We start from the raw sequence: 27,922 nt of genomic DNA on the forward strand, positions 1-27,922 counted from the left end.
GGAAGTGTATAGGCTCACTAGTTTTTAGAAGGAACTCATGATTCTCCGAACTTTTTGCCTTCAATTGCAGAAGACTGAACTGCATGACCCAGCAGTGCCCTTTCAAGCCTGTTTTCCTCATCCAATATTCAGCCCCCTCCTGCCTCTGGTGAGTCACTAGCACATTTGATTCAACAAGTTGTTTTGAAGAAACACCAGTGACCTAACATGCAAGAGAAGCCATGAAATGGTGCTGCAGTGCAACTTTTGCAAGGCAAAGGCCGCTTGGGAAATGCAGACTGAGCTGATGTTGAAATCAGGATAACACATGGATGAGCAAAGTCTGACACCCTCACTGGATGAGTTTATGTATGCAGTGTGAGGTTAAATGTCTGGTAAGGAAGAACACTAAATAGCTATCTATGGGTCTTAAACCTGAAGTTATGCTATTGAACTAAAATGAACTCTAAGTCTTACTCCCAAATAGAAGGAAAAAAGAAAAGCCTAGGTGAAGGAAACATAGGAGAGAAGGAATTCTTTAATAAAAAAGTACAATTAAACTATTTTACAGAGTTAATGTTATCTGGATCTGATAATCATGCTTACCCTGAGATTAAATGGAAGTTGGTCCTTATAAATCAATAAAGGTATGCATGGCTGAAATTACCATTGGGACTCTAGTGTCAGGAAAAATTCAAATTCTGCCTGGACACATGATTTTCCATGCTTTCCAGCAACATTATTCCTGTCTATTCTCTAGCAAAGAAAGACCTAAGCATTTGAGAACAAAACATGCTCTGCAAAACAGGAGAGTGCCTTCACATTTCCTAGCATCCAGTACAAATGATTGAATCTGATTTGGTAATCCATCCAATTCAAGGTTGTTTGAATGGACACACCATGGCAAAGGGGGTCACAGCATGGGAGAATGATTAACTTAACCTACCTGCCTTGTTTGTTTGATGCTGCCTCGCTCCAGTGCGAGTCAATAAAACTTTGTGCACTGACACACACAACTTCCAGCACCCGCCAGCTGGACCAAAATGTGGATTAGCAAAGCTGCCTTTCTCTTTCTTTTCTTGCTCAGCTCAGGTAAGAGTCCTTTGCCTTCCGCTTGCCTAGGTGAGATACGGGCCAAACGCTTGCAAGCTCCATTTGGTGAAGGTAGGTCCCCAAATCCCTGTGTCGCCACTTACCTGGACAGCGATGGATTTGGGGCTTGCTGGCCAGCGAGAGCTGCTGTCGAACAAAGCCAGGGCTGTGGTTGCTCCAGTGTTGTGTTCGTTAGAGACACCAGAAGAGCAACAGCCTTGGTGTCTGCGTGGGGAACTAATGGCTCCCTGCAAACATGTCTCATGGCCAGAAATGGGGGCACCTTTGGAAAGCAGCCTTTCAAAGGCTTGCTAAAAAGACATGGCTGTTTCTGGTTTCAGCAACCTTTTGTCCTACAGTTGTTTCTTTTCTCTGTTACTGACAAGTACTGTGATCCTTATTTTGATTTTTTTAAAATTTGTAGATGCATTGTGAAAAACAAAATCACAAAGAAAAGGAAAAATTGTTCTACACACTAGAGTTTCAGTCTTTTTCATAGCCACAATCTTAACAGGAAATTTTTCATTCCATGTCATAGGGAGGCCAAAATCTGGTCAGCGTTAGTTTCTGCAGTATATTTGGAGCTGCAACACTATTTTTGTGTAAGACAGATAGTACAAAACAATTTGTAACGCACAAGAACTGAGTGAGGCTCAACATATATCTTTTTGGGTTTAGTAGATTGTAACTCTTACAGAAATTTCGAGTAAATATCCTCTGTCCGGAAAACTTTAAACTTCAGTGAACTATGGGATTCAGATGGCACATCTTCTTTCAGGCCACAACACAGCCTGTTGTGATTGCAGTTAAAAATATAGTTATGAGTGTGCCAACACATATAAAAAACCCCAATAAAATACACAAGCATTTCACATATGTAGTTTTAAAATATAAAAAAGGTAACAGAAAAATGTATGGCTAGATTTTCGCTAGAAATATTAGAGACATGCCCCAGCATAAAACATTCTAGATATTATTTAACGTTAAGAATGATCATCTTAATTTAAATTCCAGTTTCTAAGCTTTGTTTCTGCAGAAGAACAGCCTCATTCAAATCAAATACACTTCTCAAATAAATAAGAATTTTATACAGGGAGGAAAATACAGGATTTGGGCTTTTGTCTGCAATACTCTGCTTTTCTTTGCAAATCCTTTATCAAATGGTGGTAAATATTTGCAGTTCTGAATAAGGCAGTTATACATCTTTCTAAAACTGAAGAATTCCATAGACATAGGAAAAATGGTAGCAAGAAAATTTACTGTATTTTCATTCAGCTTGCATATATTTTCATTTTTTTTCTTAAAGTATTATGCCCTGCCATGTAATTATAACAGAAAAGGGGAAAAAATATTTTTATGATCCAAATCAATTATGACCCTGCAATATTTTAAAAATCAAATGCTGTAATTATAATGACAATATTACTGCAAAGTGTCAAAACAGAACAGAATCAAGGTTGCATGGAAGCTGTACCATAATAGGAATTCTTTACTTGTACTTCTTGTCTTTGTGGAGAGTGTTGCAGCATCCCTATGATATTTTTTTAACCTAGTTTAATGTTTTCTCTCAAAACTCATTTCTTCTTAATGTCAATTTTGTTTTGAAATAACTAGTGGAATCAGTGATTCCTGTACCTGTCACATGAAATTTTATTGTATTCTCTTTTCTTCACTTCATCTTTTTTTTTTTTTTAGCAGCTATCCTTTTCTTTCATGCATACTGTTAAATTGTCAACCCTTAAGGCCGAACTCTTCCCTAGTCTACATGCAGGAAAAAACCTCCAGTAACTTCTCTGGATTTGCAATGGTATGAGAAGAAGCATAATTTGGCTTTTGTGCCTATTTTATCAGTTCCGTCTTGTAGGTGCAAAATGATCTTAAAGAAAATATTCGACTGCAGGCTGAGCTAGCACTCAGGTGAAGTAATTTAACTGTACCAGGAGGCATATGAGCCTGCTTCACACTACAAAAGAGTGTTACTCAGGAAAGGGCTGCCTTCCTCAGCCTGAAAGACATTTCACTGAACATCCCCATGGAGCCCCCCAGTCACAGGCTGTGGGTCTGAGTGGGACGAGGCTGCTTTCTGTCCCTCCTGCTGGCATTGGGCTATGGTTGAGAAAGAGAAGGGTCAGAAAAAGATGAAGAAAGAAGAAATCCCTCTCTTCAGAATGGCTGTCACACATGAGGGGGAAGCCAGGGGCTGATTCGTACCCTGTACGCCTTTTATTCGGCAATTGCATAAAGCCAGGCATAAAAACAAGGCACAGAGCAGGACTGAGATGTGTTGCAAAGGCCATGGGCCAGCTGTCTGTTTGGGGCTGAAACCATGCAGAATGGGTAACTCCCAGAGTCAGACGTTTGTCAGTAGAGTCCTATGCTCATCTGATAAAGAAACTGTAAAAATCACAGGACTCATGCAACTCCATGACTCTGCAGCTGGAAGTCATGAAAGTCACAGTGCTGTGAACTATAGCTAAGCATTCAGAGATTGCATAGCTGTAACAGAAAAAGAAAATACTATATGGCAAAGTCCTTTACAAGAAGGATTGTACTTGAACATTTTTGGAGTTTACTGCTAAACATAGCTGTACTTTTTAGTATCCTATATATTTCACATGCAGCTGTAGCCCGGAGGTTGTTAGGTGAATTTATTTACCAGTTTAATGTCTTGTGTCCTCCATTCACTGCAATGGAGGGCAACATCTGCTACCTTGATTATTAAGTAAGTTCAATACAGAGTTATTACAAAAATGATAAACTGAATGTAAGCACAGTGATAACCCCAGTGACTGAGGATGGCTTGTTTCTTGCAAGAGCAAGAGCATTTGAAAAGAGGCAGCTATGGGGTGGCTGATAAAACTGAAGTTGTTCCATGTGGGTACATATCAGCAATGGACAATCATTGTTTCACATCCTTCTTGAGTCCCATTTCTCCACTTTCTCTAAAGTATGGGCGACCAATATTTTCTTTCTGAAACACCTCACTTTTTTTCTCTCCTTGGGTCGTCTTCTCTGTTCCTATCACTTTATACCCTAGGTTTGTGTTACGACTTTCAGAATGATACAAAGCACTGTTCAAGCCACTTCTCTGTCCTGCCTTACATTGGGTTTTCAGTGACGCTACCCTTTACTATACTAGGAAGGCAAGATTTACCCATATTTTGTCACCACTAACATAATTATTCCAGCAATTAAATTGTGATGTTACTCAACTAGGTGACAAAGAATTTAACATGGAATTTTGAAATAAATCATATCAGCATTCACATTTTTACCTCTTTCTCTCTTTTTCCTTTTAGTGCAAGGAAACATACTAGACAGCTATGTGAGAACAGAGGGAGCTTGGCTGCTCAACCCAAAGAAGCAAGTTTATAGGACAAATAGTAAAGAAGAATGTGCGGAGCTATGTGAAACTGAAAATAAATTTACTTGCAGGTAATTTCCATGGGTTCCCATATATGTCTTTCATTACAGATGATGGAGCAGTCTGCCTTATTTATCAGCAGTCTGAACTTTTGAGGCACTTCTTAGGAGTATGTGTGTCTGAGGTTTGCTGGAAAAACAAAAGATGTATAGAAACAGAATGCCTGGGACATATGGATGAAGACAGCAGAAACAGAGAAATTAAGAAAATTATGTTGAATTTTTATTTGAAAAATTTATGATATCTTGATGCACAGCTTGGCACAATGAAAAAAAACAACTTGACATGGTTTTATCAAGACTCTTGCACTCTTTTTGCAATAGTCATAATTAATTGTTTGGAAATTTAGGACAGTGTCATGGTTTAACCCCAGCCAGCAACTAAGCACCACACAGCTGCTTCCGCCTCCCCCCTCCCAGTGGGCTGAGGAGGAGGAAAGGAAAAAAAGTAAAACTTGTGGGTTGAGGTAAGAACAGTTTAATAACTAAAGTAAAATATAATACTAACAATAGTAATGATGAAATATAATAATAATAATAATAGTAATGAAAAGGAATATAACAAAAAAAGGAAGGGGGCAGGGGGGAACCAGTGATGCACAATGCAATTGCTCACCACCCGCTGACCGATGCTAGAGCCGCGATCCACGCCTCCTGGCCAACTCCCCCCTGTTCATAGACTGGGCATGATGTTCCATGGTATGGAATACCCCTTTGGCTAGTTCAGGTCAGCTGCCCCGGCTCTGCTCCCTCCCAGCTTCTTGCACACCTGCTTGCTGGCAGAGCATGGGAAACTGAAAAGTCCTTGGCTTAAGATAAGCGCTACTTAGCAACAGCTAAAACATTGGAGTGTTATCAACATCATTCTCACACTAAATCCAAAACACAGCACTGTACCAGCTACTAAGCAGAGAGTTAACTCTGTCCCAGCCGAAACCAGGACAGACAGCAATAATGGCATTGCTTATGTTCCTTGCATTACCTATTTTGCAGATACATCCATTATTCTGAATTTTACTAGAATTTGGACTTACATAACTTCTATTTAAATTGAGAAAGAGACGGTCGCCTAAACCTTAACGATCCTAAACCTTACTTCCAGCCAAGTCCTCTCTCTGCACTTGCATTTAATCAGGTCCAAGGGGCTAGAAAGCATCAAAGATGTTGACCAGCCTGGCCTTTGCTCAGGCTCCTGACTCAGGGGAGCCTATTGCTTTGAGCATGAGGCTTCTGAGCCTCCTGTGCCAAAGCCTTAGAGCCCGTTGAGCTTCAGCAATACAGCAGGCAACTGGAGCAATGAGGAGAGATATCAATTACTGCAGTGGGAGGCTGTCCTCACATATTAGGCAGGGCGGTTTTCTCTACTAATCTTCATGAGTTCTTGATCTACTGCTTCTGCAGCATACCTTTTTGAAGTCAGCAGACTGTCTGCAGGGCTGTTTCCAGTACTTTGTTCTCCATCAGACTTTTATTCAAGGCAGGGATACCCTGGTGCTGACTTTTTAAATGTGTTTTATAACTTTGTGTTTTAAATCAAAAGGGAAAATGAGGCTTATTTTAAAGAGGTGTAACCCTGAAGGATGACAGGGGTTTGCTGACTGAGTGTGTGAAGTACCACCTGTTCCCTTTAATCTGACTCCCCTCTCTGAAAACCACAAAGAGAGGGCAGAGCTTCAGTAGTACTTGGCTCAGGAGGGTAGGGAGGAAGGCAGAGAGGGTAGGTCTGTATATTCGGATTATATATTTACAGTTTGCAGGGGATTATTTTTCCCTTTTGAGGCATATTCAGACACAGTATCATTCCTTAGCCTCTGCCTCAGGTCTGAGCCTACCATTACCTGACACTGGAATAACATCAAGGTATTTTGTCCTTGCCTCCCTAATTAATTATGTGAGATCTATTACAATCAATAAAGAACAGATGCTATCTGGCAGGGAAGGATCTGAGGGACGAAAGGTAAATGTCAGGCAGAGCTTTAAGACCAGGCCAGCACTGCAGCACCCTCACGTTAGTGCTTCAGACCAATAAGTTCAGATCAATACTTCAGACTTGTTATCCCACCTGAGCAGTGTGTTGGACCATGCTTGTTAGCTACATCCCTACTTACAAATTTAACATTACTAAGAGCTGGGCTTGGATCGGCGGGAGCAGTCCCCAGGGTAGTTTTGACCTAGGACACCCAGCACTCCCCAGACAACTCATGGACATGGTTGCCAGCAGTGAGTCCGGATGTGATCCCTTTCTTTTGGGGAGAGGCTGTGCGAATTTACAAGTACAAGTACACTGGGACCATGCCAGTTGGTCGCAGGGCTACACAATGGGCTTTGTCAGTATTTGCTTTCCTGGTATAGACCTACCCACTGAATGCCATGTTGCTATTGCTCTTTTTTTGGTTCAGAAAAGCCAGCTGTAGAAATGACTTAGCCTGTCAAGAGTTTTCCTTAGATGCTATTGTAAAGGTTACACCATCCACTCCAGTTTTGCAGACTTATAGCCTAGGCACTTGCTGAAAATACAAATGGCAGTGTTTTCCAAAGTGCTTGCATTGCTTCATGTACAATGACTCAGAACACTTATCACAAGGTAATTTAAGGTCCTGGCTTGTTGTGTTTTACCTGTTCCTTGGTTACTGCTGAATGTCTCGCTTCTTGAATGACCACTAATTTTTTTGAAATAAGGTCAATGTCCCTTGTGCATATATCCTCTTCATCATGTTCTCTGGAGTCTCTGGCACATTATAAACCTTTTTTTTAATCCCTGGTCATAATTTCTTCATGTAGCTCCCTTTCAGCCTAAGTTTGGTATGAAGACTTAGGAGTCAAAGTCACCACTGAAAATGGGAGCTGCAATACTCAGTGATTTGTGAAACCTCACTCAATCTTAAGTATCACTGAAGTGCAGTGCTTACTAAAATTATGACTGAATACTAGAAAAGGTGTTCAGGAAAATAATGCACACATTCAGCTATTGTTTCTCACATTGCGCTCTCCTCTTAATTTCAACAGGGCCTTCTTATTCACCAGTAAAGACCAACAGTGTTTAACGTTGGCTGAGAACACCAAAACAGCAGTGATATTCAGAAGAACAAATGCAGTTCTTTATGAAAAAAGAAGTATGTCTATGTCTTTTTTATATTATTTCACTGAGATATGCTTTCCAGTGGGACTCACATAACCCTATTGTAAATGGAGGCTAAGCCTTCACTGGGTCAGATGAAGTGGGTAGGTCAGCCCTTACCTAACACCACACAGTTTTTGCCACATTGCTGGTATAGCAGTGGTACCATTTTTTTCCCCAGATTAGTGCTCCAGCATCTTTCCTCCTCCCTAAATTCTAGGCTCCACAGGCAGAAAAGAACACTGTTGCTCGGGGAACACAGAAGGTGCTGGGAGTAATGGAGATGGTTAAGGGTCCCTTCTCTCCTCTCCTTTTAAACCAGCCAATAACCTACGGCTGCACCTTCTCTGTCTCTGCTGAGGGTACTAGGAGGAGCTGCTTGTGCTGGCAATGGTTTCTGAGACAGACTTTTGCCCACAGGAAAACTGATGGAAACTACCAAATAATTTAATGTGTATCACTAAAGAAAATTCACAGTTTACTTGGGTGGGACTCAAATCAACTGTCTTTTAGTTGCACGTGTTGTCAGAAGTATTAGAGTGTTAACTATGCTTCAGATAAAAATGATCTGTTTTTGTAGTATTTGTATATCTTTATATGGTGTTTGTACTCTTCAGTTAATGAATTTGGTGAAACTTTTATCCTAATCTATATTTTTACGGTATAATTAATGGACATAGTGAATTTTTGTGTTGTCCTTTTGTGCATGTTTTATTTCTGATCATTTTTGTCATAGATGAGGATTATTTGACTGAAGTGTATTTGATCTCCTATTCTTTCTGAAAATAGGAAGTCTGTCTTTAAGAAATGGCAACTATCCAATTTTTTTATAATCTCTTTTAAAAATCTATCACCTTATGCCAGATGCAGACAAATAATTGGGGTTTAAGACTATTTTTGAATTACATAATCAAGCACGGAGTTCTTGCTATATACAGGGAAGAAGGAATGTGTTTTATTTTTAATATAACATAGGTTTCATTGTGTTGTTCTCTGACTTTAGTAATAGACAAGGGCGAAAAGATCTCCTTACTGATCATTCAGATGTAAGATAATGTGGAAACTTTGAATAGAATTACTACTGTTCTGTGTTAAATGACTGTGAACATTGCCTTTCACCATTTGCTGATTTGTAACTTTTTTAAAAACGTTAATGCATTTGAGAATATTCAGAAATTGGAAACTATAGTATCTACCAAGAAGTTGGTCTCCTTCAACAAAGAAAGGTGCATGAAAAGGAAAAATGAACCAGGTTCTCAGCTGCTGCAAATCATGCAGTGGTTTCAATAGGCCAGTTTCTAATCAAAAGTCAAGAATCACAATAACTAGACAGTAAATACCAATGAGCTCCAGAAAACTGCATCCTTACTCCTCTGTTGACCTGCAAAGACTTGTAGGATAAGATAATGCTATGTGTATAGCACCTGCAAGAAGATTTTATGTAGTAGTTCAATAGCTTTAGCTGGATTGCATCTGAGCATCCAAATGAGATTTTGTTCAGACATTGTTGATATAAGGAAAATAATTTTTCATAGAAAGGGTGGGTAAGCACTGAACCACATTGCCCAGAGAGGCTGTGGAGCCTCCACCTTTGCAGATATTGACTGGACAAAGCTCTGAGCGGCCTCATCCAGCTCAGAAGCCGGCCATGCTTTTTATGGGGGTTTGGGCCAAAGGCCACTGAGAGTCCTTTTCAGCCTGATATTTTCTGAAGCCTACAGCCAGCTGCCTTTTTTTGTGTATATAACTGATAGGTAGTCTAATGTTTTGAACATAAGATATTGTTATTATATCCAGAAGCTGGTGGGAATTTCCCTGAATCATGATTAAGTAATGCTAAGAAATCTTCTGCAGTTCTTATTGTAGAAGGAAAACTGAACGGGTCAATTGGCAAGTAACAAAGTTTAAAGACTGAACAAATAACTTACATGTAAATAATCCTTACTGATTTTCCTTCAGTACTGTGATCAGGAGCTAGGCTGTGATTCTGATTTATTTTTGAGACATCCCTTGGATTTGCAGAGGTTAGAACCTGGATGAGAGTCCTGCAATATTCAATGAGGTTTTGTTACTGCATCTTTTTAAGCCCTTTGAAGTCATAGGCATGGATTTTAGTTTCTTGAAAAACAGAACCCCATCAGTAAAGGTGTGAAAAACTGTAGTTTCACATAACCCAAATGTCCAAAAATTGCACATCTACCTACAGAAAACAAAAGATGGACCTAGGTATCATGAACATCAAAAACTCAGCCTATTGTGTATGTGTCAGATGGTTTCTCTGTTGCTCATCTCTTCATTCGCAGAGAGTCTCAAATAACTATGTGTCCATTCTAATGATAACATCCATTAAATCTGTCATTACAGAACAGAATGGAAAATGTAGCTTTTACCTAGGCAGACTACATCACTGTCTCCAGCAGCTGCTGCTGTCGTCCTGATACTTCAGGGAAATTCCTTTCACATGCCCAGATGCTTTTGCAATACTATTGCTGAAAACAACATTATTTTTTTCAGTTGAAGTAATCACTTGATGAGACCCAATTGTTCTTTATCATTGCATTCAAAGAAAAGGATGACAATTAGTATAAAATTCACAGTTTTAAAAATTATTTTTTCTGTGGTATGTGCTATAAAAGAGAAAGTTAACCTTCTCTGGCTTATAGAAAAAGTAATAAGAATTAAAGCTAGCATTTGGGAATTGTTATCCACATATCTGTTTGTAAATAGTTAACCCAAGGGACACGGGTTGAGTTTGGGGATCAAAGTTAGTTATTTGTCATCAGACAGAAAAAAACCCGAAGGTTATATAAATGGTCAAAAGTTTATGCAAACAAAAAGAGTCAGAACTTGATTGATTCAATGTTCAGTTATTGAGGCTTTTAATGTTAATTTATTGCAAAATTGTTTGAAGGATCCAAATGGCTTCCAGCTAAAGTTTCTAGAGTAACTTGCCTATATATATATATCGAAATAAAGAAGTGCCTAAAGGTACATCTATAAATCCAGATCTAAACTACCTATCAGCCCACAGAAGAGCTGGACCTTATTTCAGATTCAAATATTAGTTCTTTTCACTTTTGACAAGACAGATCTGTGTAAAATGGCATTATTTCTCCAGATTTATGTTAATCCTCTGCTTGTATGTCAGCTTTGGTATAACTTTGATGCTGAGAAAAGCTGATGCAGAACTGAATCTCCACAAATATCTGATTTGGACACTACTTAAAGACATTGAGACAAGCCGGGTCACAACCTAAAAGACAGATTGCTTTATTGCAGCTAGAAAGGAGGAACTGGCTGATGAAATATGCCCTGTGCATAGAGAAATGTTAAATGATTTTCCTGCTTAGTTTTCCAAGCCAGAGGACATGTTGCCTGACAGTGACTGTCTCTAAACTGCAGATATAGAAGCTCTGAGGGAGCATGTCAAGATCTGAGTTCCTTCAGCCGTGCCTTGGCAGAGCCACCCCTTGCAAGCCTGCTCTCCCCTCGCAGTCACCAGCTCTTTGCTGGGAAAGGAGATTGTTCAGTCCTCCCAGGAAAATCTTAAAGGATGCAATGGGGTTATGGTTGCTCCCTCCTCCTGGGAAAAAAAATTACAACATTGAGCTTTCAGTTCTCACTTAATTTAATGCTTAATAATTTAAAACAATTTAATGTTTTCAAGGCTACCGATACAAACCCCTGGCTTGTTCAGCATTAAAATTCCCCTTGACTTATATAAAGACAGGATTTCATTACTAATTCTTTCACTCCTTCTTTTTCTTTTTTTCATGAAGGTATTATTAAGTTCCAAAATCTAAGAGTAGAAAAGCATATATAATATGCACCTTCAACCAACTACCCATTTTATCTTGTACAGCAGAGAGTCATCATTTTAGCATATCATGAATTAATTAAATCTCATTCATCACATGGTGAACTTTAATGAAACAATGTCACCTGCATTTATATGAACTTTTAAAAAATTGCTTATTTAAACTGGTAAAATGCTGTGTGTATACATCTGTGATTCTGTCCTGTTATCTTCTTCAGCTGAATTCAGGTGGCTCTCTTTTAAGGTTTGATTTTAATTACCGTGCATAACTATAATAACATCATAGGAGGCAATGAAAATAAAATTTTGTTATAGTGCATATTTAAATGTTACAAGCATATTTTAATATTTAAATCTACTATAGCATGTTCTTAAAAGAAGCAGGTTGTGTTACACTTATTTCTCTGTAATTCTGGTTTGGAAGTTTTTGGCTTTCACATAAATTTTTCAATGCTAATTAATTCAACTTAGACATCAGATAACTAGTAGGTTTTTACAATGTGAGCTGTCTCTTTTTGATGGCATGAGAAAGTCAAAATATGATCAAATTATTTAAATGTATTAGCATGAAATTAGAATTTGTATATGCTAAAATCCAATGGAAATGTCATGATACTGATTAATTAAGCACATATCATTTCAGTTTATCTTCTAGAATGCAAGGAGGGAAAAGGGGTGGATTACAGAGGAACAGAAGCCAAAACTCAGAAAGGTGTGCCATGCCAGAAATGGGTTGATAATGCCCCCCATAAACCGAAGTAAGACCTTTTCATATATGTTTCTCTGTTTTTCTGAATTTTTGCTAAGCCACTTCTATGTGCTAAGTAGGCTTATAAGCAATTTGTTTGGTGTTCAAAGTCTTCCTATAAAATATTTTTCTACACTTTTCTAGAATAAGATAATTCTCTAATCTGAGTCGTAACTCAGAGACCTGCAATTGGGGCTACATGATCAATAAGGACATTGTCAGTCTTGGCAGTTGCATTTAAATTTTGTGGTCCTTACATGAGCAAAACACTAGACAGGGAAGTACCTGGTTCTGCTGAAATAAGAATTTTCCATTAATCTCACCAGGGCAAGAACTTCTTCTCTTGGCTAAAGGTATAATATGCGGCAGATGAGATAGAGGTACATCATTTTATCAGTGAATGCACAGACAATTAACAGGGTGGTATTTCTTGTATTTAATGAAAAACACCCAACTGGGTTTATTTAGTAACCTCCTATTGAGAAGGCATAGCATTCAGGTTACAGCGTTTCAGCAAATATCTTCTCATTGTGTCTCCCAGGGAACATGTCCCAGAGGAGACTTCTCTACATGCTACATGGTACCTCAGCTGAGCAAAAATTACTGGAAACTGAATAGTGGGAGTAAATGCAAGTATTAAAGACACAACTTGCCTTAGAAGCACCATATTTCCCAAAGTCTATAGCTATGGCACTCCTAACTCTTCAGCAATGGCACACAGTAGCAATTAGGAGACTTCTAATGAACAACATCTACAAAATGGTCTTCAGATAAAGATTTCATTTTTAGAGTCTTCAGCTGAACAATTGGGACGCTTTCCTTATTCTCTAATCCCGTTTAAATTCCGTTCCAGTTACACACCTGAAAAATATCCCAATGCGGGACTGGAGGAAAACTACTGCAGAAATCCCGATAACGATGGAAAGGGACCCTGGTGTTACACAACAGATCCTGCTACCAGATTTGATTACTGTAACATCCCAGAGTGCGAAGGTCAGGATACATATACTGATTTCTTTCCCTTTTTGGAAGATGAGTTCAAGAATGTGAAGTTATTCAGATACTTTTATTTTTAATTGAGTATTTGTTCCAAACTTGAGTTTAGTTTGAGCTGAAACTTTCCAAAGACATTTTCAACACCAACAAGGAGATATCAAAAGACACCCAAAACAGCTATACAAAGTCTTTTTTTTTTCCCTAGATAAAAAAAATGGTATATGAGTGTATTCACATATCATAATCCTAGAATTGAACCAAATGACAGTTGCTAGTGCAAAAGTCAATAAAAGCCAAGAAATAAGTGACAGCAGCAAGGCACAGATTTTCAATTATAGCTTAGTAGTTTTAATTTAGCTCTTTTAAAAACTTCAGTCTATAATGTTAGGGTTTTTTTAAATGGAATACTATAAATGTAATCAACTAGTTGAAGTCATTTTACCAAGAAAAATAAGCTTTTACTTTGCCAAAAAAAGACTGTCCTTCAGCCTTGTGCTCTGATCAGGCTCTTGAGCTTCATGTGAGATGAGTATGAGTGTTTATGGACCAGTTCTTCAGGGACTTTCTGTCTCTCTTGTCCTCATTCTGCCTTGCTCCTACAGTGGAGTGCATGCACTGCAGTGGAGAAAACTACCATGGAGTAGTTGCGACAACGGTATCTGGGCTTGAGTGCCAGCGCTGGGACTCCCAGCAACCTCACTCTCATGGATACCTCCCAGAAAAGTGAGTCAGACTCTGTGATGGGTTGTTCATCGTCAACAGTGACCTGAAGACCACCCTGCCCCAGATAGGACAATTGCTACACCCACTAGTGACATTTTTTAAAAATTATTTTTCCTGTTCAGTTTTCCAGAGAAGGATCTGAAGATGAATTATTGCCGTAATCCTGATGGTGAACCTCGGCCCTGGTGTTTCACTACCAGCCCGACTAAACGCTGGGAGTATTGCGACGTTCCTCGTTGCAGTGAGTCTGACTTCTAGACTTCTAGACACAAAGACATCTAGACAGCTTCCATTCAGGGCGGTGCAAGGAGCTAGAACAAATAGAAGAGGCCTCAAAGATATAGGAAAGAATAAAAAACTACTGACTTTTATCTCAAAGAAAAAAAAAATAACCTTGAAATGAACCTCTGATAGCTCTTTTGAGGCTAGACATTTCTGTCATAGGCATTTCTAATGGTTTTGGCTGGAGCACATCTCCCTTCCTTGATGTGTTTTTCCATGACTAGGCATTTCAGTGGTTCTGATGTTTCTTCTGATGTTCCTCTTTTGATGTCAAACAGTTTCACTCTTCCTGAAAATCTTTTGGCTTTTGTTTTGCTCTTCTAATGCAATTCTCCACCTTTTCAATTTCTTTTTCCCCAAAGGCCTGTCCTTGCCACGATACTTTTCCTTGGGGCTTCTCATCAGACCTCATCCTTGCTGTCTCTAACTCTCACCAGTTAGAGTACATGTCTTTTATATCTGCACCTGTACCTGTACCTGTCACCGATGGGCCTGCCACTTTCACACCAGTTTTCTTCACAATATTACCACTTGCTGACTTTCCAGCTTTGTTCTGACGGGGCTGCTAGCACTTGGTTGTATTGTATCCTCGCTGCTGTAAAGGGGCAGATGCAAATGCCCTTCTGGCAGTCTGACTGCTTGTGAAGATGTTAAAATGGAAGAAAGAAAAGACATTTTTAGGTCTTTTCTCTGCCTTTCGGACTTTCCAAACATTTTGGTCTTTAAACCTTACCTGCAAAGAAAGCTAAAAAGCCTGCTTAATTATAAAGCTCAAAGTGTTTTTGTTTTTTACTATGTCTAGAAGGCACTGCTTAATTTCAGTTCCTTTTTCTGTAATAGCAACGCCCCCACCAGTTCCTGCACCAGGGCGTCAGTGTCTATCAGGAAGAGGAGAAGACTATCGAGGCACGATATCTGTTACTGAATCAGGAAATACTTGTCAGCGCTGGAGTTCTCAATCTCCTCACAGACACGCTCGCACTCCTGAAAACTATCCCTGCAAGTAAGTGAAACCTCTCCATTATTCAGTGTCCATGAGAAGTACCAAGGCACAGAATTACTCCATTTTTCTTCAACTATATTGCAAAGTTCTTCAGTTACACCAGCATTCATCACCCGCTGGAGCCCATCTTTTCAATTTTTTTGCACACTTCTTTTTATTCACTTCTTTGTTCTTGGATACTAGTGTCTCCTCTTCCAACTTTCAAGCTCTGCTTGATTGACTTTCTCCCTCTTCAGTTCATCCTTTTACTGTATCGTTGCTCAGGTGAAGCAATGTGGAGTAAGAAAGTTACAATTATGATATTTGCTTGGGGCTAGATTCTTTCACCCTATGTTTTTGCTGTGCTGCTCTTGGCCTCAAAGTCCTACATGAAATACAATCTCTTAGTTCATCCATCAATCTAGCAGGTGTCTGGTTTAGCACATCCAAAACACCAGTGCATTGCAATTATTCATCTAGTAAATGGCATCAGTAAATTACAGCAGCAGTTACCCACCAATAAATACAACAGTAAACTAGGCAGCAAAGTACATTCTCCTGTTGTTCATAACCTTTACTAGGTTTCCATGAGAGGCTTTTCTTAGCCAAGTTTTCTGTTTCAGGAGCCTAGAGGAAAACTACTGTAGAAATCCCGATGGTGAGAAGATGCCATGGTGTTACACCACCAACAGAACTGCCCGGTGGGAATATTGCACCATCCCCTCCTGTGACGGGACACAGCCAGAGGCCCCTGGTAAGAACAGGAGACATCTGGAAGTGAAGGGTCATCATGGTTTATTTTGAAAAATCTTGGGTGACTCTTCTTAGTTGTATTAGTGCTGTCACTCTCGGTATTGTTATGTATATCAGTTGAACTCCGGAGCCTGGTGTGGAGCCCAGGTTGGTATGTTCAGTCTGGTGGATAAGTGCAAAGGGTTTTAAGTCAACTACTGACCCAGCTCAGGAAAAATTGCAATAACAGAGATCTTTTCCTTTTGCCAAGTCGTGGGTCCCTCCACCTGTAAATTTTTAAATGCTCCATGGAAAAGTTAATTAGCTTTACATGCCAGCTCCTGAAAAACTGAATCCAAAGCAAACCGAAGATAATTTAAGAGCACTGAACCAAGACTCCATAAAAAGCAATCAAAAGAAAATTATCCTTATGCAAGGCAGGCTTGTTCCACACATGCATCTGTGGCAAAGCCACAGACATTCCCCTACCCTGGAGAAGTTTTGATCCATATGTGAACTGCTTGGATCATTAGCTGAAATAAATCCCTATGCATGACAGTAAAATTGATGTACAAGTGCTTTTAATCTAGCGTATTGTGAAATTTTTACAAACATTTTTGGAAAGCTTCCTTTTGATCTACAGTGTGAGAGGGATTCTATTACAGAGAGCGTGCTGTGGTGGTCAGTGAAATACTCTGGCTTGTTGTTTTCTGTTGGCTTTCTGTGCTCATGTATAAATATCAAAGTATTAAGATGCAAGGGACTGGTTTCTGTTATTCACTACAGCTGTTGATGTGCCTGAGCAGGCTCAAATTACTGAGGAGTGCTATCAAGGCAATGGTGTGACTTACCGTGGCACAGCTTCTTTCACTCTCACGGGAAAGAAATGTCAAGCCTGGAGCTCAATGTCACCGCACCGACACAATAAAACGGCAGAGCAGTTCCCAAATGCGTATGTGTATTTCCCATTTCCGTGTTTCATTGGACAATGACCATTCATGAATTTGGTTTGATTTGCATCATCTTTACACAACAATGATTTTAAAGCTGGGAAGGGAGTGTACTTGATAAAAATAATCCCTTCCTTTTCTTCTTTTTTTAATGTGGAAACATTTTCTATTAACGTCATCTTGAAACAAACCACAGTTGTCACTATTATGCTTTAGACTAATTAACTGTGTGTTTCTACATTGCTTCTAAAGGAATTAAGAGTTATCATAAATTTTCCTTTATACTGAAATGAACTGTTTCTATACATGAGCTTATTCATGAGTTTGTCTTTGCTTCCTAGTCTGCAGTTCATTAAAGCTTTGAGGAAGGGATGGGTTATTATCTTATACCTAATATCTACTCTTTATTTATTCCAAAATGCAAAAAACAATTTCTTCTTAAAAGCTATTAATGTATTTGAAAAATGAAAAATAATTATATCTTTAATATACATACGTGCATTTACTTATCTTGATTTGAAAATGGTATTCTACTATAAGCATTAATCAGTGAATAAGTATTTGGCACATTTAAATATTCTGCCTATGTTTCTTGATTTCTTTAGGCTGGAAAAAGGATTTCTGTCGCACACTGTAAATGATAAATGATATATGCTAACTCTGTAGCAGACCTGCTTTCTAAAATGTTCTTTCAAGTTCTCCTCAGGGCAGTGGCATGGATGGGAATATAATATGCTTACATTTGTAGGGACCTGAAGCAGAATTATTGCAGAAACCCAGATGCTGATAGCCGCCCATGGTGCTACACCACCGACCCCAGTGTGAGATGGGAGTATTGCAACCTGAAGAGGTGTGATGACCGTGTACAAGTGACTTTACCAAAACCTCCTCAGACAACACTGGAACCAAATCCTGGTGAGAATACTTGCCGCTTCCCCCAGAAATGCTCATAACTAGCAAGCTGTTTTTTATGGAAATGTCATCAAGAATTTAATGAGGATGAAATACAGGAAACTCTAGATAATTACAGAATTTAATATAATACTGTATCCACTCTTTTTATTTTCTGAACCTTCTTGTTGAATTTTATAGCAGGGTTTCTGTATTTGATTTTAGATTAATATCGCATCTTTTATCTACTACATCTGGCAATATTGGAAACACAAGGAAACAGATGGCTAGTAGTCTCCACACTATTGTGGGAGGGCTACTAGCAATGACAGCAAATATAGAGGTGATGGCATTTTGCTGGCAACTGTTCCAAAAAAGTCTTTTCCTGTGCCATGCATTCACATTTCCAGGGCTCCATTTCCCACCAGAGGACAGCTGGCTTTTTTAATTCAGTTCAGATACAACTTTGTTATGCAGTAGATGGTTAGAGTGCTGCAGCTTTCATTTTTTTGCTATGACATGTTCTTCTGGTTAGAAGGCTAATAATTTTGGCTGAACATGTATTACTGCTTTTTACCTACGGTAAAATGTGGCATTGGACAGATATCAGTGTCTGTAAGGAAAAGACTTTATGAGTGCATGGTCTTTGTGGTCCTGAATTCTGGAGTCACAAGGGGTCAACTGAATCTAAGCTTCTTTGATTTATGACTTTCATGATCATGAAGAAAATGTTTAAAATGCAAGGAAATTAAAATGTGATTGTTAGCCATCATTGATGCTATGTTGTCCTTCTTTCCTTGTATACATATTATGTAGGACGTGTAAGTCCTACTAGTATTGCCTCAAATTTATTTCTGCTTCACCACCATCAAGTATGGATGTGGCCCAATAGCTCACAGCTAAGAATCATTTCCTTTTCCTCTTTCTTCACAGATTGCATTAGTGGTAATGGTAAAGATTATCGTGGCACAGTAGCAAAAACTGGAAGGGGCAGGACTTGTCAAGAGTGGAGTTCTCAGAGACCTCATAGCCACGACTATTTCACTCCCATGACTCATCCAGGAGCAGGCCTGGATAAAAATGTAAGCAGCTGTTCATTTAGTACTTGCTGTCATTGAGCTTTGCCCATCTTCTTCGTGGTCCCTCAGCAAGCATTTCATGCCAGGTCTTTGTAAATTAATTTATTTTCCTCAGTTCAACCCAAGAACCTGATCATGCTAATTCTTGTTGACATGAGCAGTCTGTACTTCTATGGGACACACAAATGCCCAGAAGCTCTATTGAATGCTTCTGCAGCACAGCCAAGGGGCTTCAGATGGGCACTTGCTTCTCCTCACTACTGAGGACTAACTAGAGTTGGTCTGTGAGCAGCATCTCTGCCTCCTCTGCCAGAAAGAGCACCTGGGATCATAGGTTTCAGTAGTAACAGTGACATGTGAGATGGCAAGGGATCCAATGTTCAGTGCAAGTTCTTTGAGATATATAGCTGATGGCTTGGAGCCCCCATCCTCTACTAAGTTGCCCTCCAGCCCTCCAACTTCTGCCACAGCCCATCATACAAGGATGTACATGGATCTGCCCCATCTTGTAAGTCATTCTCCATCCATAATCTTCGTCTCCCTAGTCCTAACACATGTACTCATCACTAGTTCTCTAGATTTGTAACATCCCATATAAAATACTTGCCTGGCTTGTGATAAGCTCTGTATGTGATATAAAGAGCTTGTTTGATGTTGCCACCTTGAACTATTTTTTCTCCAGGTACGTGATTTTAGAGCTTGCTTTAGTCAATGCTCTGATGGCATCACATACCCTGTATTGAATTCCAGATCAGACTGGGGAAACTCCCTCTGAAAAGCTGCCTGCCATAACTTTTTGGTTCTTGCGTTTGGCAGGGACTCTTGGGGAAGGGAAGCAAATATTTTCTCCTTTTTCCTAAGACATGGGATATATTTCAGAGTAGGGAAGAGAACTAGAAAAATATCTGGTAGTATGCAGTTGTGTGAGGTGTCTGTGCTGAGCTGAGATCAGTCAGTATGGCCAGTAAGACCTAAACAGTGATTCAGCTAACCAGGCACCCCACGTCAGCGTGAACACTGCACCCCTGCCCCTGGGACTCATAGGCATCACCAAGTTATGCAAGAACAGCTTACACAATACCCACTTGCCCTGGAGTCATGCAACCAGAGAGGGTGTGAAAAGACCTCAGGGCTGACGTTACTGCTCCTACTAACTGCAGTGGAAGCAAGAGTAGACAGTTCAGTACTTTAGAAAACCCCATCCTTGGTCAAGATGTACTACTTTTTGAGAGATCAGAGGTCCAAGATTGCACTAGTGAAGCTTACTGGCTGAAGACAGTTGAAGAGGTTTCATTTTTATTATCTTTTTCTAAACTCAGAGAGCAAATAGAAAAATTAAACAAATTTTGACAAAAGGAATTGGAAATCATTTATCAGTAAGGAAGTAAAAAAAATATTTCCCAAATTTAGTTTGATTTTATTTTGAAACATGCATTGATAGGCTTTTTTGTCCCCTGGTTAATACCTGGTGTCTTTATTCTTTGTTACAGTATTGCAGGAATCCTGATGGAGATGTGAATGGACCTTGGTGCTACACAACAGACCCAAGAAAAGCCTGGGAGTACTGTGACATTCCCAAGTGCCGTAATTATTCCTTTAAAGACTAGTGTCTCCCTTTCCTGTAACCTTTTATGACACTGAAGGACATTCAGTGATTAATCTGAAAGACTGATCTAAGACAGTGCAATAGCTTTAGATTGGAAATTAAGGCTGTGGGGAAGTGATGCTCAAAACCTCTATCTGAAGTCTTAAGAATGGTGCGTATTCCTTGGAAGCCCCAAACCCCACACAAGATGTACCTGGAGCCCACTGAAGCTCACGGGGGTTTTGCCATGTGTTTCAAAATAGGACAGTTTCTGCAGAAATTTCCCCTGCCCCTGCCTGCTCACCTGGCATAACTGTATGTGTGGGCAGGCTGAACAAGGGATGCTCTTATCCCAGCAAAATTTTCGCACCCCCTGCTCATGTGGCTCTGGTTCTGTCCTGGATGTAAAACAGATTTTCCCTCCTCTGATATTGTACCGTATCAGATGTCTGGAAAGTGCATCTGGCCCTAAATATTTAACCAAATGCCCTTGTCTTTGTTACTAGTAATCAAGCCATTCAGTACTCTGAATGAGGTGGTGCAACAAAGTGTATAATGACAAAGATTTACAACATTTGGTTTCAAGTCCTTTCATGTCCATCAACAACAAAAGCTATGCCAGGAAGAGAGGTGGTTCCCACTCAAAAGAAGGGTGACTTCCTTGCTGCTCTATCCTGTCAGCTGTGAGCAGCAGAAAATGGGCTCTGATCAAAATCCCAAAATGGAGCAAACAAGAAAAAGAAAGATGTTCTATAACATGCACATACTGTAACTGTAAAAATACTACTGCATTGAAAGTGTTGGGCTGAGACTCTTAGGGGAAAAAAAGGCTTGGGAGGTGGGCCCATGAGAACCTCATGAAGTTCAACAAGGCCAAGTACAAGGTCCTGCACATGGGTCGGGACAATCCCAAGCACAAATACAGGCTGGGCGATGAGTGGATTGAGAGCAGCCCTGCAGAGAAGGACTTCGGGGTATTAGTGGATGAAGAACTGAATATGAGCCAGCAATGTGCTCTTGCAGCCCAGAAAGCCAATTGCATCCTGGGCTGCATCAAAAGAAGTGTGGCTAGCAGGTCGAGGGAGGTGATTCTCCCCCTCTACTCTGCTCTCATGAGACCCCACCTGGAGTACTGTGTTCAGCTCTGGGGGCCCCAGTGTAAGAAAGACATGGACCTGCTCAAGCGGGTCCAGAGAAGGGCCACGAACATGATCAGGGGGCTGGAGCACCTCCCCTATGAGGACAGGCTGAGAGAGTTGGGGTTGTTCAGCCTGGAGAAGAAAAGGCTCTGGGGAGACCTTGTAGTGGCCTTCCAGTACTTAAAGGGGGCCTACAGGAAAGATGGGGAGGGACTCTTTATCAGGGAGTGTAGTGGTAGGACGAGGGGTAACCATTTTAAACTGCAAGAGGGTAGATTTAGATTAGATATTAGGAAGAAATTCTTTACTGTGAGGGTGGTGAGGCACTGGAACAGGTTGCCCAGAGAAGTTGTGGATGCCCCCTCCATGGAAGCGTTCAAGGCCAGGTTGGATGGGGCTTTGAGCAACCTGATCTAGTGGAAGGTGTCCCTGGCCATGGCAGGGGAGTTGGAACTAGATGATCTTTAAGGTCCCTTCCAATCCAAACCATTCTATGATTCTATGATTCTAAGTGTATGTGAAAAAAATTTGCGAGGCATTTTTAAGTGTTCCAGATGAAGGTAACCTAACAAAATATAGGTGGTGCATGGTATATAATTGCCTGCAGAGAATCAAAAGCGGAAGTGACAAGTGTAACAGGTTCACCTTCTAGTTTTCTGAGTGCATACTGAATGTATAGCAAATACGCTGAAGTTCCTTATAGTGATATTTTTTCTTATTCTGTAGCTCCTGCTCAGTATGAGTGTGGAAAATCCAAGTTCAGACCAAAGCTGTGTGCTCAAAGGATTGTTGCTGGGTGTATTTCACATCCACACTCCTGGCCCTGGCAAATCAGTCTCCGGACAAGGTACGGTATACATCACTGCACATATGGTCTTCCAGTAATAGAAATACTGGTTAAGAACAAAGATCTAGATGTTTTCATACAACGCCATAGAAAAATGTCCACACAACACTACCATTATTGTAAGAAATATTGTTCAAGGAAATTAAAGTGTTGATTCTTAATGAAAATGTGGAATAATGTCTTTAGTTTGCAAAGGCGTACATGTTAGAAAGATTACCTGATGAACTGCAGTAGAATTAATTTCCCCACCTTAAACCAATGTCCTTTTCATGCCTTTCTGCTCTATTACAGTTTTGGCCTGCATTTCTGTGGGGGAACTCTGATAGACCCTCAGTGGGTTGTTACTGCTGCTCACTGCTTAGAAAAGTAAGTATCTGTTACAGCCTGCACCAACATTTTCTTACACTGGACTAGAAAATCAGAGGAGAAACAAAATGGACCCAATAACTAACCTGAGCTGTCTCTCGACTCAGCTTGCAAACAGTTGAGAATTGAGCCAAGTCTATTCATCATTCATTAAAGCAGAGTTTTGACTGAAGAAAGAAAGAGTGACAGTGATAACTTTTGCCAGCTTGATTTCATGTGCCATAATAAGGGATTAAGAAATTAAGTTTATGCCAAAGCTGGCTTTATTTTTCTGCTTTGACAGAACAACGTGCCCAATAACATTGTAAGTGGTCTACGTCCTGGGTGTGTGTTCATCAGCTCAGCATGTGCCATCATTTCCAATAGGTCCTCACGGCCATCTGCGTATAAAGTATACCTTGGATTACACAGAGAAAGAGCATCAGAGGCATCAGTGCAAAAACGCGATGTTGAGAAATTGTTCAAGGAGCCACACAGGGCGGACATTGCTCTGCTAAAACTGAGCAGGTACCCTTTCACCTGAAGTGTTCCTTCATTTTGATGGGACAAGTTGGCTAAACAGTGGTTGCTGGTGTCATGGAAATGTGTGTTTCTGTACACACTGTGTTCAATCAGTGATTTAAGACCCTCTCTTTCTTCCCTTTCTGCAGAAGCTCCAGTGGAAACCAAGGTGATTCAGCTGCAGTGATTCAGAAAGGGAAAGGGCTGCCTTGGGAGGGGAGGAGGAGTAGGGACAGTGACCCAGGCTGGCAATTCACTGGGTGCCAGCTGCTGGGAGGTGAGGCAGTGGCAGCAGAGTAGGAGAAGGTAATGCTTAGAGGAGCTTTCAGTCTATGTTTCTACATGCTTCTACCTTGATAAAGTAATGAGGATTGAAAGCTGCAATATTAGCAAGATGTCACCCCATACTGTTTCCATGCTGTGGTGGGGAGATTTCTTCTTCCAGCAGGTCTGTCCAGTGTGCAGGCAAACAGTATGCACGTTTGATGCAATACCCAGTATGGCCCTTCTTGCATCTGTTTCCATTCACCTGAGACTCTTGCCGAGGCACTGTGCAATCAAAAGGAATACGTCCATACAGCTGCAAGCAGATGTGAACATATGGTGCTTGTGCTTTGGTTTCCGTGGCTGCAATGCAGGTCCAAAACAGATGCAGGGTCAGCATAATTAATGTGGCTTCTTAATTGAGCCTAGCCTTAGCTGCACCCAAAGGCAAGTCAGACTGACTTGGGTTCTCTTGTGTGCTAAGTGTCCAGTTTGAAAGTGATTCATAAATAGTCAGACTGGATGCAGACAGAGCAAGCTAACACCTATGTGTTAAATGCCACTAATTCATACCCCTAAGTAACTTTGTAATTAGGTTTTCTTTGCTACGCATTAGCCTAACTCAAAGCATTCTCTTGGATTTATGTTAGTAATTTTAGTATCAAAAGCCTCTAACTGTTCTCCATTTTGGATCTTTTCCTTTTGCGTATCACATTCTGAGGGATTAGAGCCTAAAACAAAAGCAGTTTTGCACATCAGAAAAACCCTTTACCTGAAGCTGAGGATTTCAAAGAAAAAAGGCTCACTGTATATAAAATCTTTTTAGAGACCTGAAGGTGGTATCAGGGATAAATGTGCTAATGATTATTCCTGTATGAGTCTCTTGCTTGTTTCTTTCAGCCCAGCAATCATCAATAATCATGTAATCCCAGTTTGTTTGCCAAAAGAAAATGCTGTGTTAGGAGGAAGAGAGGAGTGCTATGTGACGGGCTGGGGGGATACAAAAGGTGAGACAGCATTAACACATGTGAAAGCTCTGTGTTTGGAGATTGGTATATACTTGTATCCAAAGTGTATTCTCTTTGTGCCAAAAACACCCCACACAAGCTTGCATGCATACCTGTTATTTCATCAAAATTCATCAGGTACTGCCATTCTTTCCACTGTCGCCCTCTGATTTAGATTCTCCTAAATCACTCAGAGCCATGTAAATGGAACCCCCCTAAACCAACACTAAAAGAGGAGAATCAGACCTAAGGAGCTGCTAACTCTTATCTCTCAGTCCACTCTGCTTTTCCCCAAAGTGGGCTTTTATGCAGTCAGAAGGAAAGTTTTTCTAGATTTAGGCTATTTCTTAATCGCATGAAGATGAGTCTGCTCATTCTCTTGAATGATTTTTTCTCCCAACCAGCCTGGTTCAGAAGATCTCGCACAAATATAAACGTAACTCTCATTTTCAAAACCTCCCACTCCATCTTGGTTGAGAAGGGCATCGGTACCTTCTCTGCCTCCTTGTTTCTGCCCATTGTGCCATTTTCAACTGTTTACTTCCTACCTCCTTTCTTCCACAGAGAAGAAAACACACACAGAGAAATAAAATGGCTTGGGAATGACTCCCACAAATATCAGTGGGTACTGGATCCATATGGATGTACTGTGGGAGCAGGAAGGTCAATCAGTGCAGCGTGGATTTTGGTGGGTGGTAGAGGGTGATAAGTACCATGATACTGATAATGCTTACTGATTTTGGTATCGCTTCATATTATGCATGGAAAGTATATGCATAGTGCATAAACACTATGCTTATCTTACTGCTTGTCCATATCTTGATGTTTGTTTTGTAAAGATTTTCATTTATCTTTGTCATTTATTGTGTTTTGGTTTTGGTTTTATTTGCAAAGGAACTGGTGGTGATGGCTACTTAAAGGAAACTGGTTTCCCCGTAATAGAGAATAAAATATGCAACCGCCCTGAATTTTTGAATGGTAGAGTCAAAAAACATGAGCTCTGTGCTGGGAATATTCATGGTGGCACAGATAGCTGCCAGGTAAGGAAGTCTGTGAGCATCAGCGTTGGTTGTAAGCACATTCAAACCAAATAGTGCTTTGCCTTCTGGGCTTTAGCCTTGGGATGTTGCCACACCATGTGGCATACGAGCTGAAAAAATGCACATGGATTCTGCTCTTCCCTGGCTCCCTTGTCTGCTGCTAGGAAGTGGGGCAGGTAATTTTTCAGGTAAGCCTGAACTACAAAGCACATGGTAATACATGGCTTCCCGAGCCAGGTGTATGGAAGCCAACTTAGAATGACTAACAGTCTGGGTTTTTTTCCCAGACCACTTTGCTTGCCTCGGCTAGACTAGCTCCAATGTCCAAGCTAGCTCAGTTAACAACCTGAGACATCTCAGTTAGCAGTCAAGGAACAGTGGAATCTGCCGTGCAGGCATATCAAGGGCCAAAGGAACTACTAATTTCCAAGTGTCGGTGCCAGTGCCTGTGAAAATCACACTGGGTGAGGCAAAATGCATGCTGGACTTCCCTTTTGCTGAAAAGGAAGAATATGGTTGGCAATAGCTCATCTCACAAGTGTGGTATGAAGGCTTTTTCCAGAAGTCTAGGTTTTGAAATTGAGTTCTTCAGTTTCTTTAAATACATGAAAAGGCTCAGAAAAGCTTAACATACTGAATCAAGATGGAAACTTTCCTCTTTGAAAAGCTAGAGATGACTCTGTAAAGAAGTGTGAATACAGCAGGCTGCCTGCCCCAGCCAGCAGGTCAACGCCACTGCCAACACAGCACAGATACCCTATGCACAAGCACTGTGATGGGCAAGCAGGCCATTGAGGGCTGTGCACCCATGTCTTAAGACACATGGCTTGAATGCATGCACTCCTTTGGTCTTGGATCATCTAGTAACAATAGGAAGCTGTAAAGACCTCAGAGGAGAGACTGAGGGAGGTAGCACAGTTAAAGTTACTAAGGGCAATCAGATTTCTTCTTACCAAGTCCCCTTACTTCAAAAATAAATGTTACACTTGGACAAAGGGGGGAGATGACTTCACAACAGTGTTCAACAACATGCATAGAGAACTATTCTCTGGCTAGAGCTCCAGTGTTTTCTTATAACTTGTGTACTCCTCACACACAAGAGGTACTTCTGTTTCTGTGCCTGCTATGAGAAGGCCACTCTTGCACATGGGGCTGTCCGTGAAGGAATCATCCTGTTCTTTCTCTGTTTAGGGGGACAGTGGAGGACCTCTAGTCTGTCTGGACCAAGATAAATTTGTCCAACATGGAGTCACCTCATGGGGTCTTGGCTGTGCCCAACCCATGAAACCTGGTGTTTACGTCCGAGTTTCCAATTATATTCCTTGGATTAAGAGTATAATGGAAAACAACTGATCCCGGGTATGGACTGCCCTCTCCTGGAAAGCAGTATGCACATTAGAAATACAAGATTCCAAGTGCAATATTAAATCTACAATCATGCATAAGAAAGTAAAATAAATATGATCATCCATTTTAAATTGCTATAAAGTAACAGTTATTGCCAAGAAACCCAACTGACGGTGTGTTACCCTCTGTCTATATGTTCTATGGTTTGCTATGTTTGACAATAGACTTACCCACCTCTGCAACACAAGTCAAAAATCCCAACCTCAGCTGTAACTGAGCATCTGCATTTCAATCTTATATTAGGCTCTACAATGACTTTTTCTTCTAAGGTTGACTTTCCCAAGATGATGCGCTTCCAACAAATGAAGAAAGGAGAATACTTCTCATTTTCTATGAGTTGTCTGAGCCTCTTACCAATTTCATGATACAAGCCAAAGAAGAATCTCACTGTACATGTCTTATATGCGTGTGAAGTTTTATTAGATATGTCCGATAGCATTAAATACACGGGATGAAAAAAAAAAGCAAGCACATTTCGTTTGTATTTTCATATATTTTATTGACATGGAAATCTGTGTGTCAGCAAAAGTACAAATATTGCATCAGAGATATAAAACAGTGAATAAAAAATAGCCTCACCCTAAGGTTAGTCCATAGTGAAGACAGAAATAACTGTCATTCATTACAGGAAGCAATGACAATGTGTTTAACGTATTATAAAATTTTGTTGTTCATAGTACCCATCCTGTTTCACTATATAACTTTATCTCACTACATAACCGTTACATGTACATTTTTTTTCTCTAAAAGAAAATGATGTACACATGCCTGTGGTTATAGGAAGTGAAAGCTTAGACCTCTAGAGATGCATTCCAGGGAAAGCTTGGCTAACACTCGCCAAAGTGAAACACTTGCTAACTATGAAACCCGCTCTCATCCTGCATCACCTGAATATCAGCCAGGGAGCACCCCACAGGCGTCTGGGGACCCCCGGCTCTGCATGGACTCCTTCCT

The 27,922-nt window shown here is 40.4% G+C and overlaps 1 protein-coding gene across 1 annotated transcript; it reads left to right on the forward strand.

Moving 5' to 3' along the window:
• Window positions 1-1,022: 1,022 nt before the first annotated feature.
• Window positions 1,023-27,015, forward strand: LOC127015317 (plasminogen-like). Its single transcript, XM_050895179.1, has 19 exons — window positions 1,023-1,071; window positions 4,371-4,506; window positions 7,501-7,607; window positions 12,073-12,187; window positions 13,031-13,170; window positions 13,776-13,896; window positions 14,019-14,137; window positions 15,019-15,181; window positions 15,784-15,914; window positions 16,679-16,844; window positions 17,591-17,757; window positions 18,667-18,815; window positions 20,303-20,396; window positions 22,263-22,383; window positions 22,675-22,749; window positions 23,116-23,256; window positions 24,415-24,521; window positions 25,416-25,561; window positions 26,753-27,015. The coding sequence occupies exons 1-19, from the start codon at window positions 1,023-1,025 to the stop codon at window positions 26,912-26,914; spliced, it is 2,409 nt and encodes an 802-aa protein (XP_050751136.1). The 3' UTR covers window positions 26,915-27,015.
• The last annotated feature ends 907 nt before the right edge of the window (window positions 27,016-27,922 follow it).

The sequence above is a fragment of the Gymnogyps californianus genome, chromosome 3 (genome assembly GCF_018139145.2).
Source record: "Gymnogyps californianus isolate 813 chromosome 3, ASM1813914v2, whole genome shotgun sequence".
NCBI classification, from domain to species: domain Eukaryota; kingdom Metazoa; phylum Chordata; class Aves; order Accipitriformes; family Cathartidae; genus Gymnogyps; species Gymnogyps californianus.